At 39.5% G+C, this 27,838-nt stretch overlaps 1 protein-coding gene across 6 annotated transcripts in view; it reads right to left on the minus strand.

The window, feature by feature from the left end:
• LOC126299489 (bestrophin-2-like) overlaps positions 1-27,838 on the minus strand; it is a 612,660-nt gene that overhangs the window by 56,626 nt on the left and 528,196 nt on the right. The window contains exon 11 of one of the 6 annotated variants that reach the window (XM_049991432.1): positions 1,036-1,117. The exons of the other annotated variants lie outside the window; for them this stretch is intronic. Coding sequence (XP_049847389.1) covers positions 1,060-1,117 — 58 coding nt within the window. The 3' untranslated portion in view covers positions 1,036-1,059. Of the gene's footprint in view, positions 1-1,035; positions 1,118-27,838 lie in introns of those variants that run through there. 6 annotated transcript variants of the gene reach the window in all.

The following is a 27,838-nucleotide window of genomic DNA, read 5'->3' on the forward strand; positions in this document are numbered from 1 at the left end:
CACTTTCTGACAGTCTTCCTTTTTGTTGTGCCTATCTTTCTTTTTGTTGTGCCTATGTGCAACTCAGAATCTCTGCTATATGGTGAGTAGCCACTATCCTTTTCATACTATTGTTAATATAGCACAGACATTTACAATAATAAAAAATCTTCAATATCTTTGTCCTTGTTAATCAAACTATATCAGCTATATGTGAGATACAAGTATTTGTAGATACTTGAATTATGAAACATCCTATCAACGTTGTATATGGTGTGAGAATATGATTCAATTTAAAACAGGCTTCTGAAAACAAAGAAATATTTATTATAAATTTTAATAATCTACATCACAATAAAGTGCAATAGAAACTAGATAACCAGGTTTGGCTGACCAACAACCATCTTCAGTTCTAGGAAACAAACAGGAAACAGCCTTTCAATGTGGTAATGATAAAGAAAAACCTCCAAAAGATTTTTAAAACATTATATTTTAAGAAACATTGTAATATTAAATAAAATAAAATAACATACCATACTTTAACTGTAATTGGTACCTTAGATGCCAAACAGTGTTAGCCAGTACAAAATTAATACTATGAGTAACTTGCTAAATTTTCAAAATGTTACTAGAGCATGTCTGGTAGTGCACAGAAATGGAATATGACTGATTGCTGCATGTGTTTGCCCACCACCTTCATGATTTGCCAGTTACAGTCAACAGGTTGTGCACAAGGATATACATTTATAAATTTAAGAACCAAACAGAAAAACTATCAGTATGAAAACACTTTAAAAGTAATGGACCTAATTAAAAAATTGTACATAAAACACTTAAAAGCTGTGTCAGGACTATATTGGGACAGGCATGAGTTTCAGCTCAGATGGCAGCCACCTAAAATATATAAAAGGCAAGAGCATATCACAGGGTAATACCAAGAAATATGATAATTAAATCTTAAATAAATGAAAACAGATAAAGGCAGTGCTTCATATAACATTGGAATTGGTATCAGTTGCCAAAGGTCATCCACCATACCTGCTCAACAACATCCTTCAAGAATGGTTAGCAGAGCTGATGTCATAACATGAGTGCAGCAAACGGGGAAGACAGCAACTCTGCATTGGCAGTTTTCCATCTAGAACACATCCAAAAATTGGATTTTCCTACCCACTGCTACATTAATAACATTAAAAACACAATGCTTCCATTATTTAAAGTATTTAAAATCACTGAATAAGACTGAAATTTTTACAAAAAGGAAGTTTCTCCCTACCTATCCTGAAAGAGACAAACAGGCTCAGTCAGAACTATTGTTTTAATATTGCACAGCACAGGTTCAGTCAGAACTATTGTTTTAATATTGCAAGTGCAAGTATGTTCTGCTATCCTACCAACATAGAGAGTACTCACCCTGGTGAGTTCTTTCGAAAATATGGACTGCTCTGAATTGACATATAATGTTCTTCAGCTACTAAAAGGTGCAAAATTTAACTGCCCTACACAGGTCAACAGGATGTATAGATACAGTTAACTATACTATAGTGTTAAAGTGAATTAATTTTACCAGGTCTGGCTGTAACTACCAAATGAAGAAAAATCCTTGCATTAAAACATTTTTTTGTATTGTCACCTTGTATACACACATTTGCTTCAAAGTCTGTTCTAATATACAGTTCCAGAAATGAAAGAATGAAAACGAACACACATATATGTGGTGTTTGTCCTTTTGGACATGTCTGAAAGAACACACATCCCTTTGAACCTAGAGGCAGTATGAATCAAGACACAAAGGAATTAATGACATTATTTGCTAGTGGGTATTGATTTAAATCAATGGGGAAATTTGAAATTTTGTACTGGACTGGGGTTCGGACCCAGGTCTCCTGTTTACTAGGCAGATGTGCTGACCATTGCATCGTCCAGACACAGTGGCCATCAACTGCATGGACTAAATTTGAATGCCTCCTGTGAGAGCCAAATTCACAACTTACCACACACTACTGATGTAGTGCCATTTTCCCATGATCCTCATTACTCATGGAATTTTGTCTATTTCCATCAGAATTTGAGTGTGGTATGCCTCTGTGTGTGGTGTGCATCTGTACTGAAGTCATCATTGGCCACCCTCACCTTAAATATATACGTGGTTTCTGTTCTTTTGGACATGTCCAGAAGAACAGACACCACATACATAATTAGGTGAGGACGGCCAATGATCACTTCAGTTAGATGCACACAATGCTCAAATTCTTATGGGAACTGGAAAAATGTGGAAAGTAATGAGGATAATGGGCAAGGGACACTACATAAGCTGTGTGTGCATAAGCTGAGAATATGGGCCTGACAGGAGCCATGCTAGAGTAGTCCATGCACTTGCAATGGTCACTGTGACTGGATGGTGCAGTAGTCAGAATGTCTGCCTAATAAGCATGACAAGCAGGTTCAAACATGGTCCAGCACAAATTTTCAACTTTCCCCATTGATTTAAAGCAGCGACCACTGGTAGCTAACATAATTAATTCCTTTGTGTCTTGATTAATAATATCTGCAGGCTCAAAATGTTGTCTGACAACCAATGATCACTTCAGTGCAGATTCACAACATTCTTGAACTCTTATGGGAATTGGCAAACTGGTGCAAGTAATGAGTATAATGTGCAAGGGGCACTAAATCAGTAGTATGTGGATAAGATAAGAATTTGGATCTCATAGGAGGTTTGCTAGAGTAATCTGTGCAGCTATGATGATAGGAGAACCGGGTTTGAATCCTGATCCGTCATAAGATTTCAGATTTCCTCATTGGTTTAAATCAGTGTCTACTGGCAGCTAGTGGATGTAATTCCTTTGTGCCTTGAAAATAAACATTGTTTTCAATGAGCCTTTCTCACTTACAATACTCTCCCTCTATCTATCAGCCAGTTTAAGGTTTCTAACTCAGACCTGGTATGGAAATAACTGTTTATCAGTTAGTAAATGGTTTGTCAAAGACATATGGTATTCAACAGTATCAAATGCTCACTCAAATACTTTGCAGATCACCTTTGGATTTCAAAAATTCCTGGTTATAACTGCACATTGTACCATACGGAATTACACTGGTGAGCCATAATATTCGGACCACCTGCTTAATAGGTTGTTTGTCCATCTTTGGAACAAAATACATCACTGATTCTGTGTACCACAGATCCAACAGTTGGTTGGTAGGTTTGTGGACATATGTGGCATTAGATGTCTATGCACAGGTCATGTAATTAATGTAAATAATGGGCCGCTGATTCGCATACATGGTGATGGGGTCTGATAGCGATCCAGATGGATTCCATAGGAATTTGGTCATCGAGATATCACCATGAATTCACAATAATGCTCCCCAAACCAATGTAGCATGGTTCTGACTCTCAGGCAAGAATAATTATACTGCTGACAGATGAGATAATCGGGGAAGGCATCAAGCATGAAGGGATGTAGATGGTTTGCAGCTACCAGTGTGTGTTCAATTACTACCACAGGTCCCATGCAGGTGGAGGAGAATCTCTCCCATAGGATAATATTGCTCTCATCAGCCTTTGTCTGTGGTGCACTGAATGTTTCAAGCCACTGTTTACCTCAATGATGGTATTTGTGGAGATGACCATTACCCGAGTGTAGCAAAAATTCACCCAAAGAGCTGACATGTTTCCAGTGATCTATGGTCAAATCCCGATGGTTCATGGCCAACTGCAGTCATAACTGATGGTGTTGTTGGGTCAACATGTGAACACATTGGGGTGGTCTGCTGTGAATCTCCATGTTAAACAATGTATGATGAATGGTGTGTTCCAAAACTACTGCACGTGCACCAACATTGTGCACTTTCAACAGAGATGCCACAGTTCACCAGTGCAGAAAGCCTCCAAAGCACATGTTTTTAACAGCAATGGATGTCCAACCACTTAGTGCCTTCTGGCAGTTTCACTGTCCTTCTACCAGTTTCTGTAGATTCTCATGACAATAGCAGATGAACACTCAACCAGCTCCATGGTTTTCTATATACTCATTCATAGGCTCTGCATAATAATATTCTGCCCTTTGTCAAAGTTGCTTATCTCAGTGGATTTTCCCAATTGCAGTCTATATCTTTGCTAGTGTGGTCCCCTGTCTGTGTCTGCTCTGCTTACATACTTTTGTTACCACGTGACGTGCCCAAAATGCCACCATGCAGCATCAAACATTGAGGTGGGCAGTGGTCATAATGTTTTGCTTATCAGTGTATACCTTGAATGAGAAATGCACAAATCTCTCAAAAAATTCAAAATTTTCATTGGCATCATGCATGAATGATCATGTACTTTTACCAAAAAATCAAATTCTCTGCCAAATCACTATTACTCCATTCTAATGAAAATCCATAGAACTCTGGGCTATAAGACATCTCAACACAAGAGCTGACCACAGACTTCTGACTCATGCCTAAAATGCCTCTCCCAGTATCACACTGTGCAAAATATCATTTATCTAATGGGATGAATAACAAAGTAGTCAACAATAACAATAATGGAAATTCCTGCATCTAGCAATATATAAAATAATGGAAAGGCAACCACTCACATAGAGCTGATCAATGGATGGAGTCCAGTAACACATAACAGAAAATAGCATTCACACTAGTGAAGTTAATAACCACTACCTCTTTTTCCATCAATAGTTCACATATTGACACAGACAGCCACACAGACGTCAAATGCACACTGGCCAAGACAAGACTAGTCATTGATACTCAATTATTAAAAGCAGTTGCCTGTGTTGATGGAGTTGGGGAGGTCACAGGGAAAGGCTCAAGGAGGTGGTGGTCAAAAAGATGTAGGTATTTGGACAGATGACTTAATGGCAGGACAACAAGGCAAAAAAGTATGGAAGATGAAGCAACAGATGTACGAAGACTGGGGCAGTCAGGGGAGGAGGAGTGAAAGAGGACAGAAAGGTGAAGATGAAGAGGGAGAAAGGGAGGGGACATAGAAAGGAAATGGGTCGAAAAGGGGGATAGGGGAGAGGTGATGGAGAGGCAGAGAGAGGAAAAGAGAGAATGCGCACATGGGGAGGGGAGAGAAAGAATGGTAGGGGAGGGCAGTGCATGATCCTGTTGGAGAAGTAGTGGTATGAATGGAAGATAGAAGGAAAAAGCTAGGTGAGGCAGAGGGAACATCTTACTGAAGGTTAGGCCAGGGGATTGCAAGAGTGCAGGATGTGTTGGAGAGACAAATCCCATTTGCGTAGTTCAGCCCAAGTTTCTCTGAATTACATAGATAGGAATTGTCTCTCCAATACATCCTTCCATCCCCCTGGCCTAAACCTATCTTCAACCTGTTCTTGCTGCCTCACCTTGCCACCCCTTCTCTCTTCTGTCCATACCACCCCTTCTCCATCCAGATCATGCACTATCTTCTCCCACCACTTTTCCTCTTCCCCCCATTCCCCATGTGGGGGGGGGGGGGGGCATTCTTCTTCTTCTCCCTCCTTCCATCCCTCTCTCCCCCAACTCTCTCTCTCTCTCTCTCTCTCTCTCTCTCTCTCTCTCTCTCTCTCTCTCTCTCTCCCCCCCCCCCCCCCCCCCCCCCCCACATCCACTGATTTTTCGGTCTCTCTCCCTCCTCTGTTCCCTCTAATTCTCTCTCTTCATCTCCACCTCTCTATCCTCTTTCACTCCTGCCCAACATCTCTTGTTGGACCCTCTGTACTTTTTTCATGTTGTTGTGTGGCACCAAAGTCATTTGTCCAAAGACCTGCATCCTTCACTGGCCCCTACCCACGACCATCAACTCAGGCAACAACTTTCATTAATCAGGTGCCAATAATTAGTCTTGCCTTGGCCATGGGAGTGTGCATTGGCTGTCTGTGTGGTTGTATGTGTAAAAGCATGTATTACTGCTGGAGAAAGAGCTAGTGCTCAAAAGCTAGTGTGAATGCTGTTTTCTGGTATATGTTTCTGTGCTCCATGTATAGATTCACTATAGGTCAGTGGTGCTTTCCCTCATTTTACAGAAAGAAGTCAATCACCTACATATTTCAGTCACTTAATATGGTACTCTCCCTCTCTGGATCACTCCGCATTCAGATATCACTTTACATGAAATTACAAAATAACACATCAACAAAATGCAAATATACGCAGTTTAACCCCATCCTTGATCAACTGATGGACTGAAGTAAGTTTTACTTCTCAAAACTCCCAAAACTGGCTGCTTTACAGCTATCACTGTCCCACATGTATGTTACTCACATCAAGGCTCGACAATGTGATTTACATGCTCACACATACTTAGCTATTCACAGTTTCAGTTAATATTTTTTTTTCATATATGTCATATTCATTCACTTATTCATTCAGATAATATTCTCCAGTAACAGCCAGGTGTTGTTTACTCCAAAATTTAAAAACGAAACAGTAGTTGACATTATTCAGTTTTTTTCTACAAAAAACATATGAACATGTCAGGAAGATATTTCTCAAGAAAAGTCATAAATACAGTGTTTAAGCTGTCTCTAAAAATGAACCGCTGAGTTGCAGACAGGAACAATGAGAGACTTCAGCACAGAAAAGAAAACACACATAGATTCACACAAGCAAGCACACCTCATGCACACTTGGCTGCTACCACGCGCAGCTCTGACCAGTTGGAGCTGTCAGTGGTACTGGTCTAGTGTTCATGAGGCGTGCTTGATTGTGTGAATCTTGTTAAAGGAAATAAATCATGTTAAGATTATTTATTTCTGTCTAACTAACAGTTTCATTACATACTTGAACACCAACATATAAAAGACAGAGAAGAAAAAAATAATCTTAACAGGTTATGCACCCAGGCTACACATGACAAGCCGTGAAGTGTTTATCTTCACTCACCCGTGAATTTATAACAAATAGCCTTAACAAATCAGAACTGTGTTTGCTTTCCTCTGTTATGGTGGTGCCTGGTTCTGTGTTGTGAATTTCTTTGCTCCTAAGAGTTTCTTTTGTTTTTCATGTTTTTGTTTCAAGTTTTCATGTTGCTAGTAGTCATCTTTGAGATATTAAAGGAAGACCAGTATTCCTAAAAGTGTTGTGTCCTTGCTATAAAATTATATCCTAAGTTCATCCACAACAGGTTATGGTCCCATGTTTGAACACTTCAGGCTCTGAGAATTACAGTATTCGTTCAAGAGACTATTTTTCTGTTTGCTAGGATTTTGTGAGACTGCAAAACTATTGGAATGACAGACACAGTGCTTCAGTCGAGTGATGATATTAGTCGTACAAACATTTGCAAACTGTCAAGTGAAGATCAATGGGAAACACGGAATTGGCAGATTCAACTCTGTTTAAAGGAAGGTTCTCTTTATTTGATTATAGATGGTGCACATATGGCCATCATTATTGGAAGGAGAAGAACCATTGAACGCATATCAGCTCAGGCTATGGGACAATGCTTGGGCAGTTCGTATCATTGGTGAAGAACCTGCTATTCATGTAAGAAAGAAGACTGACACAAAAGAAATTTGGGATACCCATATGTCAGTATATGAACAACCTTCATTGCAGCGACTATATACATTGTTCGATTGTTTCTTTGAAATGACAAAAGATGACGTCACAGCTATAACAAAAAACACATCGCTGCTTGGAAACATTTTCCGTGAATTGTGCAGTAACCTGAACAAAATTAATCCAAATGCAACTTTGCACCTTTTGCTGCTCCACCATCATATTTTCAAAACATTAGGACCAAAATATCAGTTTTACAGGTCAACCTGGTATCATGTTCCTAAACCTGAGCAAACGACACAGCTTCCAATTGAGAATTTGTGTTCAATTGAGAATTCGTGAGCTACACAGGCAGCTGCTGCTTTCTACACAAAATCAGAATTGAATGAGCAATATCAAAAACAGAAGAAATTTGCAACAGAGGGGAGTAAGTAAAAGAAGAAAGATAGTCATATGTGTCTGCATTGGAAGAAAGCTGGACTTATTACCGCAAACTGCTGAAAGTGCATGATTGCAAAAGAAGCAAAAATGACAGCTAACAACAATAATGATTCGAGTTCCAGTCTAAAAGTGAGCAACAAACCAAATAAATTTCTAGCCACTAGCTTGTTGTCTCCTGTTAATTTTGATAGTCCATATTCTTGGATTTTGGACTCTGGCACGACACATCATATTTCACCAAATAAATGGCATTTCACTACATTCAAAATGTTCCCAACTCCAAAATGTGTGCAGGCAGCTGGCAAAGAAGTTATTTTTGTACATGGGACTGGCAGTATTCATATTGAAATATTGATAAACAAAAGGTGGACACCTGATTTGCTTGAAAAGGTCTGGTATGTACCTGATGTCAGACACTAACTTTTCTCTGTCCGTCAAGCTACACAACATGGATATAATGTGACTTACGATGATAAAGGTGTTGTCATTTGGCAACATAGTGAAATAGTCACAACAGGAAGACTATTTAGCTCAGTATACATTATGAACCTGTGTGTTTGTCCTCCGGAATCACAAGTAATGATTAATTTAGCAACTTCAGAAGAACAACTACAGTGTTGGCATGAGAGGAGAGAAGAAGACAGGGCAAACGTGTGGGGTTTCTGACTTGCTGGACCACCAACAGCCAAGATCGCAAGAATATTAAAGAAGCACGAAATAACGACCACCTTTCATGCATCAAAAAAAGTCAACGATATACTTGGCTCAACCAAAGACCAACAGGGGTTGCAGACACCGGGCACTTACAGTATTGAGTGCGAATGTGGGATGGGATATATTGAGCAGACACAATAATGTATCTTCCAGCACTGTACTGAACACATCAAGAATGTATGACTAGGACAGACAAACAAGTCCGTGGTAGCAGAACGTAGCAATTTTGAGGGACACACAGACAAATTCGAAAAAACGAAGAAGCTGCACAGCACCAACAGTTTCTGGGACTTGATCTTCAAAGAGGCAGTGGTGATACATCTGCACAACAATTTAGTAAACAAGGATAGCGGTTTGCAGCTTAGTGCAGCATGGAAACCAACAATTGACAAAATATGTCAGGAACGCTCCGATCTTAAGGCAGCATCTCACGCTATGCTCACTCTGTGTTTTGCTGCTGCACAGTCTTTATTCACAAGTTCAAACATATGGTAAGTATGGTAGGCAATTACATCTCTCTTGTTAAAACTTTCAAGTCCTGGTACACTAGACACTCTGCTATCACCTCTCACTATGGCAACAGTGAACCATCCATTTCCATGTGAGAAAGTGTTGTTTATGTCCAAGCTAAAATTAAGAGAACATCCAAGAAATAAAGAAGGTCCATCGACGAGAGCATGGGCTGCAATACTCTTCACTGGAATGCGATTCTTCTTGTCCCTAGCTGTTGTAGTAAGTACCTATCGTACTTACCATATGTTTGAACTTGCGAATAAAGACTTTGGTAAATCTGTTTATCATTCTACTTCTCCACTTGTATTGTCTACACGTAACAAAAACACTCTTCACTGGAATGCGATTCTTCTTGTCCCCAGCTGTTGTAGTAAGTTCGATGTTTTCTATAGTTTTGTAAACTATTGTGCGAGGACTACGTCGATATCTCCTGTAGGGCATGTTGGTGGCGTTCAATGCAGTTGCCTATGCAGCAGCAAGACACAGAGTGAGCGTAGCGCGAGAGCGCACTCGCTTATATACTGTGCATGGACTTAGAGTTTTCACAGTGGCCAGTGGGAGAGTTATCCCGGACGTGCACACTGAGTGTTCCAGGCGTGAGCGTCCCACTGATGTGATGCCAACGCCGAGCCAGACGGTTACGTAAACACCATCTAGACGATAAGTGGGTAGTCTGGCAGTGGGAGGCCCAGTATGGGTGAACTATGTTTTATATATTTTTTCAAACTGTTGCATCCTTGAGCCCCTGGTTCAAGATGTACCCTTGTCTGGTTAGTGGCTGACGCTACAGATCTTTATTTATGAAAATATACAGTACAATCACCAACAAATTTTACATATTCACATACACCTTTGCCTTTAATCCAAATAAATACAGACTCATTAGGATTGAGTTTTCTTTTGTTACGTGTATACAATACAAGTGGAGAAGTAGAGTCATGAGCAGATTTACCAAAGTCTTAGGTACCAACATGCCCTACAGGAGATATCGACGTCGTCATCTCACAACAGTTTACAAAACTATAGATAATGTCGAACTTACTACAACAGCTGGGGACAAGAAGAATCACATTCCAGTGAAGAGTGTTGTAGCCCACGCTCTCATCGATGGACCTTCTTTATTTCTTGGATGTTCTCTTAATTTTAGCTTGGACATAAACAACACTTTCTCACATGGAAATGGATGGTTCACTGTTGCCATAGTGAGAGGTGGTAGCAGAGTGTCTAGTGTACCAGGACTTGAAAGTTTTAAAGAGAGAGATGTAATTGCCTATCGTACTCACCATATGTTTGAACTTGCGAATAAAGACTTTGGTAAATCTGCTTATGATTCTACTTCTCCACTTGTATTGTATACACGTAACAAACGTAAGGCAGCAGTCTTGGACAGCCACCAAGTCTCAATGCTGGTCTGCCTCTCCCCCCCCCCCCCCTCCCCCGCCCCCTCCCAACTACTGACGCGGTACCCCTTCCAGAGGAACATGATTGGCCAGCCTACAGTAGCAGACGGCAGCCAAGCAGCTATATAGATATGCAGAACACTGCATCCTGACACTTCGCCAGAAGGTGATAGGCACAAAACTCATTGTTGCAACAAGACAATGCCAGCACTCGAATGATAACCCAAGAAGAATTCATCAGTGGAATACATCGAGAAAGACTGCAGTCCCATATATCACACCTCTACGAGGAAGATGTCCAGCATAACTACAAGATGCTGCAGAATCTACAAATCAAGAAGAGAAAGCTGCTCAACAGACTATCCTTCTTACTGAGGTGTTGGGATGAGGAACTGATGCCGCAGTTTGCAAACTTGTGGCATCCTGTCAACACGGCGAGGACAACATGCATATTATGACGGGCTGGTTCAACCTTAGTACAGGAACACATACATGTTACCAGAATGGAACTCAACAAGAATGCCAAGACTTTGCTCACTCGCCACCTGTACCTAGCTTCCACTCTCCCAGCACACACCTGGAAATGACTGGACAGCAACTGGTATGCTGGCAGTGAGCTCCAAAAGAAGACAGCCACCAACAAACAGTGCCAGAAGATCCTCAGACTTCCGGGTAGATGTCAACAGGTGGAGAAAGCCAGCAATATTCTACATCTAAATCTTCATCCATAATCTACTAGCCAACTGGTATGCTGGCAGTGAGCTCCAAAAGAAGAAAGCCACCAACAAACAGTGCCAGAAGATCCTCAGACTTCCGGGTAGATGTCAACAGGCGGAGAAAGCCAGCAATATTCTACATCTAAATCTTCATCCATACTCTACTAGCCACCTGACGGTGTGTGGCAGAGGGTACTTTGAATACCTCTATCAGTTCTCCCTTCTATTCCAGTCTTGTATTGTTCATGGAAAGAAAGATTGTTGGTATGCCTCTGTGTGGGGTCTAATCTCTCTGATTTTATCCTCATGGTCTCTTCACAAGATAGACATAGAAGGGAGCAATATACTGCTTCACTCCTCAGTGAAGGTATGTTCTCGAAACTTCAACAAAAACTAGTACCAAGCTACTGAGCGTCTCTCCTGCAGAGTCTTCCACCAAAGTTTATCTATCATCTCCGTAACACTTTCGTGATTACTAAATGAAACTGTAATGAAGCGCGCTGCTCTCCATTGGATCTTCTCTATCCCTTCTATCAACCCTATCTGGTATGCATCCCACACTGGTGAGCAATATTCAAGCAATGGGTGAACAAGTGTACTGTAACCTACTTTCTTTGTTTTTGGATTGCATTTCCTTAGGATTCTTCCAGTGAATCTCAGTCTGGCATCTGCTTTCACCGACGATCAACTTTATATGATCATTCCATTTTCAGTCACTCTTAATGCCTACTCCCAGATAATTTATGGAATTAACTGCTTCCAGTTGCTGACCTGCTATATTGTAGCTAAATGATAAAGGACCTTTCTTTCTATGTCTTCGCAGCACATTACACTTGTCTACATTGAGATTCAATTGCCATTCCTTGCACCATGCGTCAATTTATTGCAGATCCTCCTGGATTTCAGTACAATTTTCCATTGTTACAACCTCTCAGCATCAACTGTAAAAAACCTCAGTGAACTTCCTATTATATCCACAAGGTCATTTATGTATATTGTGAATAGCAACGGTCCTACAACACTCCCCTGCGGAACACCTGAAATCTTTCTTAAGACCATCATCAACCTGACAGAGAGAGCACCGGATGAGCCAACAATCTCTGTGCTGTCAAAAGGCCTGAACTATGCTCCGACACCAAGAACATTCGCAAAACATGACATCATCAACAGTGTCGAGCAAACCATAATTGGAGTCCCCCTGAGAGCAGCCGAGGAAGTGAGGAGGGAGACCAGCAGGGTACTCGAGAAAGCAAGAATGCCAAAGAAAACATTACGGCAGAAGAGCGCAAGGCACTGTTGAACCTTCGCGATGACGAGGGTATAGTGGTCTTAGCACCAGACAAAGGGAATGTGACAGTCATACTGAAGATAGAAGATCAACACCTTACTACAAGATCCAGCATACAAAGAAGTGGGGAAAGATGCAACTGCTTCTGTTACATGCAAGACAATCGATCTTCTCAACAGCTCAGGACTTGACAGAAACACCACCAGGAAGCTTTACCCTCAGGCATCGGCTCCGCTGTGACTGTACGGCCTCCTGGAGAGCCATAAGAACAATGTCCCACTACATCCTATATTGAACACCACAAATTCTCTTATGTACAGTGCAGTGAAGCACCTAGCACAACTATTAAAACCACTCATGGGTCACTGCCCTCACCATGTCAAGAACTCAACCAAATTTGTTAAGGTACTCCAAGGGCTATGCCTGGATGAGAAGGATCTACCAGTCAGCTTTGATGTCACTTCTCTTTGCACCTGGGTGCCACTGGATGATTCCTTAGCCCTACTTGAAGATCACTTCAATGAAGACACACTCAGACTCTTTTGTTTTGTGTTAACCACAACGTATTTCAAATGTGATGGGAAAGTCTATGAACAAAATGTTCAAATGTGTGTGAAACCTTATTGGACTTAACTGCTAAGGTCATCAGTCCCTAATAGAGATGGGTAGTTCACGAACAAACAGGTGCAAAGGAACGGTTCACCAAGATGAACAAAAAGACCAAGGAACAAATTCCAAGGAACGATTGGTTCATAGTTCACTTCGGCCGTAGCGGTCTACTTATAGTTCCTGGGAATGAAGAACGATCGGTTCATAGTTCACTAGTTCACTTTGGCCGCAGCGGTCACTTCGGCAGTTCTCGTTCCAGCCTCGGTCACATGCTCGTCTCAGTCTCGGCCTCCCTCTGCCGCAATTGTTCTTCACATGACCACTTGTCTCAGTTCCACTGCCGACTCCTCCGAGTTAGTTCAGTATCCAGTTGTCCATTTTGTTCACTGCGCTCGCCTATTTTACATGTGTTCCAAACTGTTCATGCACTTCGATCTAGCTATTTAGCGTCCATGACCAGTAATCAAAAAGTATTTTATAGTTACATAAATTACATATAAATTATGTTGTATGTAATAGGTACGTCTTTTCAGGTAACAAAAGGGCATATCAGCTCACTTCATTATATCGATGATCAGCAGAAGACATACATATAACAAGGCAAGTTTTTTTGTTATTCATATATTTTTTGGTTTCATCAACTTTTTTGTGTATCTTTCATATACAAAACATTACATTTAGGAAGGCTCTAATTATTTTTAAGTTTGGTTGTTTCCCATTTGCATTAGCTGCTAGTTTGGTTTCTTTGAAAAAAAAAAAAAAACAAAAAAAGAAAAAAGGGTTGTGGGTCATTTTGGCTCAGTAGGAAAAGTGGTACCTCTTCATTTGAAAAGACATAGATTGTCATAAAATCGTATTTACTTATTATCTCAAAAACATTTGTTCAGAAGGAGCTTTCAAACCAAAACCTTTATTACTGCGAACTTTATTATTATTGGTGCATTAACTTTAATAATGCAACATAAAAACCTAATTTTTACTAAGCGTGTGACGCAAGTATAAGAAAACTACATTTTATTTTACGTTCCATAAAGTCTACTTCACCTACGAACTCAGAGACAATGTGAAATATATATAGGGTGTAAATGATTATTGTTTACAACATAGCATAGCTATGTAATGGAAGTCGAAACGAAGAATTTTATACAAGACACTTGTGGTCTATAGAGTTGGGAAACAGCCACCAACAGGTTTACAAGACTACATGTGCTATTGCCCATGCTTGTCACATGAGATTTTCATGTTCTCTTCCCCAGCTCTCTACACATCGTCATCGATTGTTCCGCAATTGTTGCTTGCATTAGCTTGTTATTTCTTCACTGCCTAATTATTACATGTTTGTCTGTTTGTGGTATCTGTTCATAACAGGCAACACATCATCCATAATTGGCGAGTAGTCTGTACACGATGCCGGTTTTCCATGCACCACCCTATATTATTTCCCTGCGATCAGCCACACAAGGCTACAGTTGGATAAACAAGAGGTTCCACGCCTGTCGCGACACCACTGGAGGCGGGCTGCACGATGTTGGGGCGTGAGCGGAAGACGGCCTAACGGTGTGCGGGACCGTAGCCCAGCTTCATGGAGACGGTTGCGAATGCTCCTCGCCGATACCCCTGGAGCAACAGTGTCCCTAATTTGCTGGGAAGTGGCGGTGCGGTCCCCTACGGCAGTGCATAGGATCCTACGGTCTTGGCGTGCATCAGTGCGTCGCTGCGGTCCGGTCCCAGGTCGACGGGCACGTGCACCTGGCGACAACATCGATGTACTGTGGAGACCTCACGCCCCACGTGTTGAGCAATTTGGCGGTACGTCCACCCGGCCTCCCGCATGCCCACTATACGCCCTCACTCAAAGTTTGTCAACCACACATACGGTTCCCGTCCACGCTGTCGCGGCATGCTACCAGTGTTAAAGACTGCGATGGAGCTCCGTATGCCACGGCAAACTGGCTGACACTGACAGCGGCGGTGCACAAATGCTGCGCAGCTAGTGCCATTCGACGGCCAACACCGCGGTTCCTGGTGTGTCCGCTGTGCCGTGCGTGTGATCATTGCTTGTACAGCCCTCTCGCAGTGTCCGGAGCAAGTATGGTGGGTCTGACCCACCGGTGTCAATGTGTTCTTTTTTCCATTTCCTTGAGTGTATCTCAATGCTTTGAGCTGCCACCATCCAGTAGAATGTAACTCAGTACTGAACACCTTAGTGCAAAGAGCCAGGTCGATCTGTGACAGCAAGAGTTTGCCGCATGAGTTAGCACATCTGCGGGAATTCTTCTGTAACAATGGCTACACCGAGACACAAATATGACATGCCTTGCATGCAGACAAGAGGTGGGAGGAGAAACCAGAAGAAGACCAAGCAAAATGTGTGGCGTTTCTGCTGTTTCCTGGACTGCCAACAGCCAAGAATGCAAGAATATTAAATTAGCACGAAATAACGACCATCTTTCATGCACCAAAAAAAAGTCAAAGATGTACTTGGCTTAACCAAAGACCAACTGGGGTTGCAGACACCGGGCATTTACAGTACCGAGTGCGAATGTGGGACAGAATATACTGAGCAGACACAATGATATATCTCCCAGCACTGTACTGAACACTTCAGGAACATACGACTAGCATTATCAAGGGACACACCTTCGAATTTGAAAAAAACAAAAAAGCTGTGCAGCGCCAACGGTTTGTGGGACTCAATCTTCAAAGAGGCAGTGGGGATACGTCTGCACAACAATTTAGTACACAGGGATAGCAGTTTGCAGTTCAGTGCAGCATGGAATCCCACAATTGATGAAATATGTCAGGAACACTCCGATCTGAAGGCAGTGGCGTCTGCAGACAGATTGGATAGCCACCAGGTCTCGATGCTGGTCCAAGAAGGATTCATCACCATGAGAGACTCGGTCATCAAGATAAACATCATGTACAAGATGTGCTCTCTCGTTTCAGTATATCAGTTAAGTGCCCTGATAGGACATCATTTTGTGATGGATGTGTTCTTGGGAAATCCCACCGTAAATCATTTAGCCATCGCAGAGATCATTCTCAAACTGTCGGTGAGTTGATCAATGCAGACATTAATGGACCCATGTCTATTGACTCTATAAATGGTTTTCATTACTACGTGGTTTTCAAAGATGATTTTTCTTGTTTTGTTCGGATATATTTGATGGGAAGTAAATCTGAAGTGACTAAGAATTTGAAAATATTTTTGAAGGAGTGTGATGCTATTGGTCATAAGGTAAAAGTATTTCAGCCTGATGGTGGAGGAGAGCTTAATTGTAACATGGTAGCTGCTGTCCTACAAGACTGTGGTTCTGAGTTTCGTCTTACGTGTCCAGACACTCCTGAGCAAAATGGTGTTGCTGAACAAGCAAATCAACATATAGTTGAATTAACCCTCTCAATGTTAATGTTTAGCAAGTTACCTAAATCATTTTGGGCTCATGTAAGTGACAGCTGCTTTTCTACTCAGTTGTACAGGAAAGTCAAGTACTGACGGTAAAACACCTTTCGAATTGTGGACAGGCAAAGTGTTTTAACAGTTTTAACTATCTATAAAGTTTTGGATCAAAATGCTATGTTCATTTGCCAAAGAAATTTCATTCTAAGTTTGATGAAAAGGCTATAACTGGCCATTTCATTGGCTGCGAGAATGACAAAGATGGTTACAAAGTGTGGATTTCATCAAAAGATCGTGTGATGGAATCATGCAATGTTGATTTTCAACCAGAAAAGCTATGTACGGCTGGAAATTCGATTGAATTGAAATTTAATTCCATATCTGAAGAAACAGGAGAGAAAAGTGAATCTACTGTTGATCAGATTGAAACTAGTGACCAAGAATATTTGAATGAGTTACCAAATCAACATCCAGTTCGTGAAATACGTCCCCCCAGGAAAATTTGGTGACTATGACCCTGATCACTCTCAAGGAGCAAATGCATTAGTTTCTCTCACAAAAGCAATCTATGAAGAGCTCGCACCAACAAACTTCAATGAAGCTATGGAAGGTAGTAATTCCGGTGAATGGTTTAATGCGATGAAAGAAGAAATGAAGGCATTTGAAGAAAATGATACTTTGGACTTGGTAGAACTGTGTAAAGGAAAATGTGTTATCAATAATCAATGGGTGATTCTTATTATATATAAGCCAGATTGATCAATTGATTGATACCGTGCTTGCTTGGTTGTGTGCGGTATGTTTCAATTGCCGGACTGGATTATGATGAAACGTTTAGTCTAGTTGCTCATTATGATGCTATTCGTGCTGTTATAGCAATTGCAGCTGAAGAAAATTTGAAACTTGCTCAGTTTGACATTATAACTGCATTTTTATATGGTGACTAGGATACAGAAATATACTTGGCTCAACCAGAAGATTTTGATGATGGGTCAGGTCGTGTTTGTCGACTCAAGAAATCATTGTGTGGACTTAATCACATCGTTGCTGGAATAATAAGTTTCATTCTTTAATCACAAAAAATGGCTTTATTAGTTCAACAACAGGTATTAGCATTTACATTTGACAAAGCAAAACAGAAAAATTGCTGATTGCTGATTATGCCGATGATTTACTTATTGTAAGAACAACTGAAAGTGCAGTGAATTCATTTTTAGACATGTTAAAGTCTGAATTCAAAATAACAGTGGGATCCTTAGACTCATTTTTAGGTATGCAAATAGAGCAATGAGACTCTGGCTTGTTTATTTCACAGCGAGCAACACACAGAAATTCTACATCGTTTTAACATGGCTGATTCAAAACCATTAAAAACTCTGTGTGATAATGAACAATTAGACAGTGAATACAGCAATGCTCTTGACAACAATGTTCCTTATTTTCAGCTGTGGGATCATTAATGTACCTGGCATGCTTGACTCATCCAGATGGCGCTTATGCTGTTTCAAAAGTTGCTTGATCTATGGCTAGACCCAATTCTTCTGATTGGAACACTGTAAAACATATTTTCAGATGTCTTTGTGATACTTCAGACTTAGGTCTCTTCTGTACTTCATCTGATGGTAAACTTTGTGCCTGTGCTGATGCTGACTTTGCTGGCAACACTAAAACAAGACGATCAACAAATGGTTTTGTTTCACTGATTGGTGATATGGCTGTATCGTGGACATCTCAACTGCAGAAATCAGTTGCACTATCCACCACTGAAGTGAAGTTCGTTGCTGCAAGTGAAGGAGACAAGGAGTTAGTGTGGCTCAGCAGACTACTGTTGGAGATCAGTGGAAAAAGAAACATTGGCAATGCAAGTTCCATTAAATTAGTGAAAAACTCAGTTTTCCACAAACGTTCTAAGCACATCCATCCAAGAATGGTATTATTTTGTGCATAAACTCTATCAATATGGAGATATCAGTGTAGAATATGTGTGTTCTGAAAATCAACTTGGTGACATGTTTACAAAGTCATTAAAATCAAACACATTTAAAGCAATGTGTACCAAGATAGCACTTTGTAACGAATGTGTTTTGACCTCTTATTAATTTTTTAAAGTTGTTCAGTGAACCACAGTTTGATTTGGAGGAAGTGTTAAAGTAAATAAATCAGAACTGTTTTTCCTCTCCTCTGTTACAAGTTTTTGTTGTTGCTAGTAGTCTTCTTTGAGCTATTAAAGGAAGAATATCAGTATTCCTAAGAGTGTTGTGTTCTTGATATAAAATTATATCCTAAGTTGATCCACAACAGAAAGCTATTATGTGTACCAGTCTTTTTGTTGTTCCTGTCTGCAACTCAATGGGTCATCTTTGCAGTGAGTAGCAATCTATCCTTGTTGATACTCCACCCCAGAGTCTCCAATGTTTCACAGCAATGTATGTAATATTTGCTCACTGTTCAGTGCATGCACATAGTTTGAAGAGCTGGCTGATTCACATGAAAACATATGTTACTCTCAGTGTGAGAAAGTATTTTCTGGGGTCATGATGCATTGTATGTGGCTAGAAAGCCTCTATCAGATTCCCTATGGCTGATGTAAATTGCTACGCCTCAGGTATATTTGATGATATACTTTGTAGTAGAATCTTTTTGTGTTTTTAATCTTATTAACATGCCAATAGATAGAAAAATCCAAGTTGTGGGTATGTTCTACATGTAAGACTGACAACAAAGAGTTGCCACATTCATCATGAGCTGCTGCACTCAAACTGTAACATTGACTTTGCATGCAAGAAACTGGTGCCAGAGTACAGTGGTTGACATCTGGTAACTGATATCAGTTTAAGTATATGTTGCAGATGTTGTTAGGTGCAATCTGATCTTTGAACATTACTAAGAATTTTTGCAGCTAAGTTCACATGCTGAAATATTTTTATTTTATCAATGACTAGTTTTGACAAAGTATAGCTGCCATCTTCAGACCTTCTGCAAATAATATTACTGTGCACAAATTGCACAACCATAACAAGAGCACACTCCATTTATAAAACAAAAGTGTCATGTTGGCTTGTCAAATACATAAAATAGAGTAAATAAAAGGTCATTAGCGGCAACAGTGTGCCCTGGTGTGGAGGCAAGTTGATCCATGAAGCCATAATAGGTACAGCCCATCAGGAAAGAAAGCATTTATTTGTTTTCATTCATTTAAAGTGTAGCAACTTTATTTCTTGATATTACCATGTGTAATGCAAGTGCCTTTTATACCTTTTATGTAATTACCATCTGAAAATCGAAGTTTGTATAATTTTTATGTTTATATTGGGATTATGATTTTTCTGTGCATTTTTGTTGATTCTATAACTTCATAAGTGTTACAATGATACTTCTTCCTGTTGGGTTTTTAAATTTGTTAATGTATGTCTTTATGTACAGCCTATTGACCATAACTGGCAAACCATGATGGTGGTGAGAGGTACATGCTGCGATCATTCTTCTTCTGGTTCTGTACACCATCAGAAATGGTGTGGTTGCATTCTGAATGTTTTAACAAGCTACTCATATAACAATTTTCTGATGGTTAACACTGTTCGACGTCTCAGACACCAATTACTGTGAAGATATGGTACATTGTTTTATTGTATTTAATGTTTCAATATTTCTTAAAATTTAATGTTTTAAAAACCTTTTTTCAAGTTTGTACTTATTGTTATCAAACTGAAACACTATTTTTATTTTTGTTTCCTAGATGTGAAGGTGATTGTAGGTTAATTGAAACCAGTTACTTAGTTACTACTGGGTTGTACTGCAATCAAGGCTACTAAAATATGCTGTGAGGCAAAATATTATTGTTTCCTACCTAACAGCATGTTGGTCCATCTTTGGGATGTAATACAGCAGTTTCCTAGATGTGAAGGTGGTTGTAGGTTAATTGAAACCAGTTACTTAGTTACTACTGGGTTGTACTGCAATCAAGACTACTAAAATATGCTGCGAGGCAAAATATTATTGTTTCCTACCTAACAGCATGTTGGTCCATCTTTGGGATGTAATACAGCAGTAATTTTGCATGACATGGATTCAACAAGTCCTTGATAAGTTTCTAGAGGTATGTAGAACCAAATGTCTATGGATGGTACACAATTTATCTACTATATTTGGGCCATATGTTTGTGGACACAGACCTGACACCAAAAAACATCTACATCTACACCATACTCCACAAGCCACCTAACAGTGTGTGTTAAAGGGTACTTCTGGTACCACTAGCTACTCCCCCTTCCCTGTTCCACTAACAAACAGCATGAAGGAAGAATAACTGTCAATAAAGCCTGTGTTAGAGCTCTAATGTCTCAATTTGCGTACAATCATGTTTATTTTGTGAGATGTTTTTGGGAGGAAATACTATGTCATCTGACACTTCCTGGAAGGTGCTCTCTTGAAATTTTAATAATAAACCTCTGTGTGATTTACAAAACCTCTCTTGTAATGTCTGCCACTGGAGTATGTTGAGCACCTCTGTAACACTCTCACACATACAAATAATCCTGTGATGAAACATGGTGCTCTTCATTGGATTTTATCTATCTCTTCTATCAGTCATATCTTGTAAGGATCCCAGACTGATAAGCAGTATTCAAAAATCTGCCAAACAAGTGCCTTTTAAGCCACTTCCTCCCTGGATGAGATATATTCCCTTAAGATTATTCCTATGAATCTCAGTCTGGCATGTGCTTTTCCTACTATTTGTTTTATGTGGTCATTCCACTTAAGGTCACACTGTATAGTTACTCCTAAACATGTTGTGGCAGATACTGTTTCCAGAAATTTGTCATCAATAGTATAGTTGTACATGAGTGGATTTCTTTTCCTTTTTATGTGTAATATGTTACATTTATTTTCATTTATGGTCAAATGCCAGAGCTTGCACCATTCAACAATCCTCTGCATGTCATTCTGCGAGGTGACTGTCTTCTGGCATTGCTACTTTCTTTCACATTATCTGTGAACGGTATTGAACAGCTTCTGATGCTTTCTGATAGACCATTTACACACATGGTAAACAGTAACAGTCCTATCACACTTCTTGGGGCGTAACTGAAATTACCTTTACTTTGGTTGATTTTGTTCCATTAAGAGCAATGTGTTGAGTTACATTTGCAAGGAAGTCTTGAATCCAGATACAGTCATTGTCTGATACTTGGTAAGCTCATATTTTTTTCACTAAATGGCAGTGCAGGACGTTGTCAAATGCCTTCCCAAACTCGGGGAACATAGCATCAACCTGAGCATTATTGTCTGCAAGTCTGTGGATCTCATGCAGATACAGAGTTAGCTGAGTTTTGCAAAATCCCTGTATGCAGAATCCATGTTTATTTTTATAGAAGAGATTTTTGGTCTCCAAAAACGTCATAATTCTTGGCATAAAACATGTTCCATAATTAACCAACTGAATGACAACAATATACGTCTAGAATTATGAGCATCTGTCCTATGACCCTTCTTGAAATTGGGAATGACCTGCATCTTTTTGCACTCACTAGATACCATTTGTTGCTCCAATGATCTACAATAAACTTCTGCTAGAAGGGGATTAAGTTCTTTCGCATAATATTTGTAGAATCTTAAGGGTATCTCATCGAGTCCAGATGCCTTTCCACTACTGAGTGATTTTAGATGCTTTTCTATTCCATGATATCACACTATCCACGATTGTGATGTTTATACAATGATTGAAATGAGAGATCATGTTATGATCCCCCACATTGAAAATATTTCAGGAGACTGAATTCAGTATTTCAGCCTTCTCTCTGTTATCTTCTGTTTTGGTGCAAGTTGGTCACTGAGTGAAAGAACAGAGAATTTCAAACTGTTTTCTGATTTTATGTAAGACCAAAACCTCTTAGAGTTTTCATTCAGATTGATGGACTAAGTTTTATTTTAAAATTCATTGAATGCTTCTCTCTTTGCTCTTCTTATGCTCATTTTCTCAGTTTTTGCTTGTCAGCTAGGTTTGGACTTATCTTGATTCTGTAATGAAGCTCTCTTAGTTTACACAGCAGTTTTCTAACACATCTATTAAGCCATGGCAGTTCTTTTTTACCCTTTAAGATCTTGCTTGGAACATACTTACCTAAGACATATTCAACATTGCTTATCAATTGTTTCCATTTGGACTCTACATCTTCACCCTCAGCATCAAATATTTGATGTTGGCTACTCAGATACTCTGTTGTTTGTATCCTGCCACTCTTGCTAAGCAAAATTATTTTCCTACCTCTCCCAACTATCCTTATAAAAGCCATAGTCATAGTTGCTGTCGCTGCCATATGATCACTGATACCTTCCTCTTAATTAACTAATTCAATAACTTGCTAGGAGAACTAAAATTTTACCTTCATAAATTGTTTCTTCAATTATATGCTCACAGTAATTTTTGGGCAAGACATTAAGAATAATTTCAGATGAATCCCTGCTTCTGGCACCAGCTTTGATAGTATGACTCTCCCAAACTATACCTGGCAAGCTGAAATCACCCCTTATTAGAAAGGCATGATTAGGAAAATTACTAACAATATTCTGCAACTTCTTTGTGAAGCACTCTACCACAATAGCTCCTGACTTTGATGCTTATCTTCACTCAGATCAATTCACACTTGGAATCCATGAGAACCTCATTAGATATTATTGGATTCTTTCCTGTGATAAATATGCTGCCACCATTGGTGACTAATTCATGACAGAGATACCAGTCTGAACTTGCTATTCACAATTTTGTGGCTATTCACTATGAGTTTCAACTAACTTTTTGTTCCTAATAGTATCTGGGCATTATAAATTTCAAGAAGTGATACTAATTCTGGAATCTTTCCTTGGATGCTCCAGCAGTTTACTAATACTATGTTAACCATATCTATATCCAATCTGTGAGGATGAGCATTCTCTGATAACGCTGTGGCTGATTTAACTTTAATTTTGGCAAGCAATTCATCTCTGATCCCAAGGGGAGATTTATGGTGTGTTATACTAGTACCTAGTTCTTGCCTGTAGTGCATGTCTGACTTACTGAGGGGAACTGTGTAATTCTGCACCCAATAGTAGAGGTCACGAAATTCACATCTCATGACATCAGAGAGTTGTCTGAGCCTCTGGTTTAGATCTTCCTCTCTGCTCCAGAGTATAGGACCATGATAAACCCTGGGTATGATGCTACAAATAGTCAACTTAGCCTGCACCCCACATGTGTTGCTAGTTGCCTTGACCAAATCAGCCATCTACCAAACTAAATTGAGAATAGCCTCAGAACCCAAGCTGCAGTCATTGTTGGTGCTGACATGAGCCATTAATTGAAGCTAGTGCACTTGATAGCCACTGGCAGAGCCTCTGCCATGTCACAGGTGAGATGCCATGGCTAAACATACCAAGTGCACACTGGCAATCTACTGCACCCTGTGTGCTATTTCTTTGAGGGGCTCCATTACCCACCTAATGTTGGAGCTCCCAACGAGTAGCATACCCACCCTCTGCCCTTGTCTGGACTAGGCACAAAAATCACTGATGGCCCAATGGGAAAGGCATCTGATGCTGGAACAGAAGTAATATCAACATGTAGCATCTTGTACCTATTACTAAGGTGTAAGGAGCCAGCTGTAAGTCCGCTCCTTCTTTTTCTTTCCACCTAGTGACATGTGAACCCACCACTGCCCATCAGTCACTCTCAAGAGAAGATGAAGTGGTCACATTTTGTGTATCAGAAGACACAGAGACAATCAGGTCATCAAGAGGTTCCAACAGCACCAAGGATGTTGCCCTGCAGCTTTGAGCAGCAGCCAGCCTTTAGCTGGTTATGGACAGCAGCAAATTCTCCTTGTATCCACTCACAACAAGCACAGTCCTTAACCATATCATACAATGTAAAATAAAACTGAATGAGGTTTCAAAAATACAAACAAAGCAGTGAGGAGTAACTCAGGAAGTACAAATAGCCACCCACAAGAGAGAAAATTTACCCAACAGTGGCGCTTCTTGGGTTCGAACATATGCAAAATCTAAACAAGGAGAATAAATAAACTCTAAAATCTGCTGTGCAGAGTTCCTGCTGCACCATAAGATCACAACATCTGCTAATTCTTATCACAGAAATAAAATTACCTACTGGAAGTAGATGGATCAACAGTTACTTTTTACTAGAAACTCTGCTTACACAAAAGCTACTGCAGGAAGTAACTATGCTGATTCGAAAGCACAGTTTTAAACTATAGGCTGTGTACTAACATGAGATTTAAGTCTGGAGTCATAATGTGGCTCTTCAGGCTGCAGTCACCTCACACAGATGTGCTCTTTATTTATGCAAAAGAAAATATTTAGACTAAGTTAGTAAACTCTAGACTACACAGTAGAATGCACACAATCAACTTCTTTGTGGAAATAAATCACAAACACAAAGTAAACTAAATTATTGTTTACCAGACAAACTAGTACAGCTCAGGCACATTGCCTCTGCTCCACAACTGCAGCTATACTGAGTGTACAAATATTGTATCCAGTGGTCATGAGATTTAAACAGAGTCATGTGATGTGGCACTTCAGGATGTGGTCATCTCACACAGATACATACTAAAATTTATGCAAAAGAAAAAACTTAGACTATGTTAGTAATCACTAGTCTACACAGTTAAAAAATGCATAGAATTCACTTCCTCATGGTAATACATGAGAAACACAAACTAAGCTAAATTAGTATTTATCAGACATACTGGCACAGCTCAGGCACATTGCTTCTGCTCTGCAACTGTGGCTACACCATAACATACCAGATGTGTTCCATCAGATTCAGATCAGGCAAATTTTAATGTCAAGACATAAATGTGCATTCAGTACAGTAGATAGCTTCCTACAAGTATCTGCGATGCTTAGTAGCATCTGAACATGGTCCCTGTTTTCATATATAAATCCAAGGTCTGTGGTGTGTATCCAATGCAAATAATATTGAATATAATAAAGAGTAGGAATAAGTCAAGAAGGACAAATAAGAAATGAGTACCAAATTAGTACATCTGTTAAGTACCTATCATCATTAACTATTATCACTTATTAATTACTATTGCATCATCATTCAAAGTACACAGGTATTGTTTTTATACTTGATTTGATTCTTTGTCATATGTTAGTCAAGGAGTTATATAATTGTCTGACAAACTGATGGCTATTTATCATTTATTGTCTAGTATTTCTGCAATAATGTAGAAATACCACTGTCTGACATCTTTCTTCAGCAGTGCTGGAAAACTGTACCACTATTTACGTTCTATATGTAAGTACCAGCAACTGACAAATTTGGTTTTAGATCAAACTGACTTCAATGGTTTGGCTGTAAAAGTGTCAGTGATGGTGAAATGTTAACAATATAAAACTTAGGTTTCAGTTAATAAAAGAAAATTTTGAGTAACTTAATTATAAATAATGATTCTGATGATCAAAATGTTTACATAAAAAACAATTATGTAGTGTATCTCAGTGGCTCAGCAGTAACGTGTCAGACTGAGTATTCACAGGACTTTGGTTCAACCATGTGTTGGTAATAAGATTTTTAACCATTATGTCCATCTTCCCTCATCTCTGGCAATGATTATTAATGTAAAAAATGCTAAGTTGCACTGTGGTTCATAACCAAATTAAACTGTATGTCCCCTCATAACTGATTAGGAAAGTCAGTTCAAAGGTCAGAGGAAGTCAAAGCCATACAATGAAGTCAAACGCATGCCATTTTTAATAGGACCATGCCTAATAAATCACTGCGGTGTTCAAACAAATCTTTTGGTATATGACAGCTGTACTTTATAGTGGACAATGCTGAGAAAATTTAACCTATTATTTAATATATCCTAGCAACAATTCATACCCATTTCACTCTAAAATGTACTCCTATGAGCTGTGGTTTATGCATTGTGATGTAATAGTTAGCATGACTGGCTGGCATGCTGTAGGCTGCCAATTTGAGACCAAACACCAGAAATTACTTGTTGTTTAACATTTATCATTTCTGGGAGGCTCTCAAAATATTGTATGTTTGTAATGTTCATATAATCTGGAATATCTGATGTTCGTATAAATAGCAGTATTGTGGAATATTGGATGCTTGCATAACTTGCAGCATCTCCAGCCAGTAGATCAGTTCTCTTCAGGCTCCACATTGGCATTCATAATAAATGTGCTTTCAGTGCTGAGTGCTGTATTTCATTGATGACCATCCCCAAAGAGCTAACATGTGCTCAGTGGAACATCCTTGAGCTGAGTTAAAACATTACTTCACATCGGATCCCAGTATCCAACATCACTTTCTCTTTTGCCTCTTGAGGAAGAATGGGATGACATTCCTCCAGAGACATTTAGACATCTCACTGAAAGTGTTTCCATCAGAGTTCAAGCTATCAAAAAGGCAAAGGGTGAACAGACCCAAAACTAATATCCACTCACAGGTGTCTGGATACTTATGATCAGGTAGTGTATGATGATGCAACTATTACTAAAACAATGAACCCTCAAACTACGAGTAAAAGCTTCAAGTAAAGCTAGAAGGAGGGACTGCAATACATTACTGAACATGTTAAAGGAATTAAAAATAAGCAAGTGTTATGAAAATAGTCTAAAAGGATTCTGACAGAAAAATACACACAATAGGAAAGAATATCAATAACATTAGTAAATTTAAAATGTCTAATGCGTTTATTTGTGTTTAAATGACTATTACATTTCAGTCAGCTCATTAATGGTGTTGTCTTATAATTTTCATATTTCATTCACTGAAATCACACCTAGATGTGATATAAGATAATCAATTCTCCAGAACTTCATCCAGGATATGTGTAATGATATTATAATATAGGGCTACTATTTTTCATATGTAAAATTTTTCATATGCATAATTTTATCATCTGCCCAGTACTCTCCACTGGAAATACTCACATAGAACCCACATTTAAGGTATAAATAAATTGACAAATGACTCAGATTCAGAGGTCCTCTATGTATTCTCTACATTTGTCGTAATTGTGTCCTTGCAGTGATCAAAATGAGTTACTGTAGAATGCTCTGTTTTAGTGAAACAACTTAAAAAAGAAAAGGCCTGTATTATCAATGAGCAATCGGGTAGAAATTTTAAATCAATTGATTTCCCTTAAGTGAGACCAACATATCTTGTTGTTGTTGTTGTTGTGGTCTTCAGTCCTGAGACTGGTTTGATGCAGCACTCCATGCTACTCTATCCTGTGCAAGCTTCTTCATCTCCCAG

Source organism: Schistocerca gregaria, chromosome X, assembly GCF_023897955.1.
Source record: "Schistocerca gregaria isolate iqSchGreg1 chromosome X, iqSchGreg1.2, whole genome shotgun sequence".
Taxonomy (NCBI): Eukaryota; Metazoa; Arthropoda; class Insecta; order Orthoptera; family Acrididae; genus Schistocerca; species Schistocerca gregaria.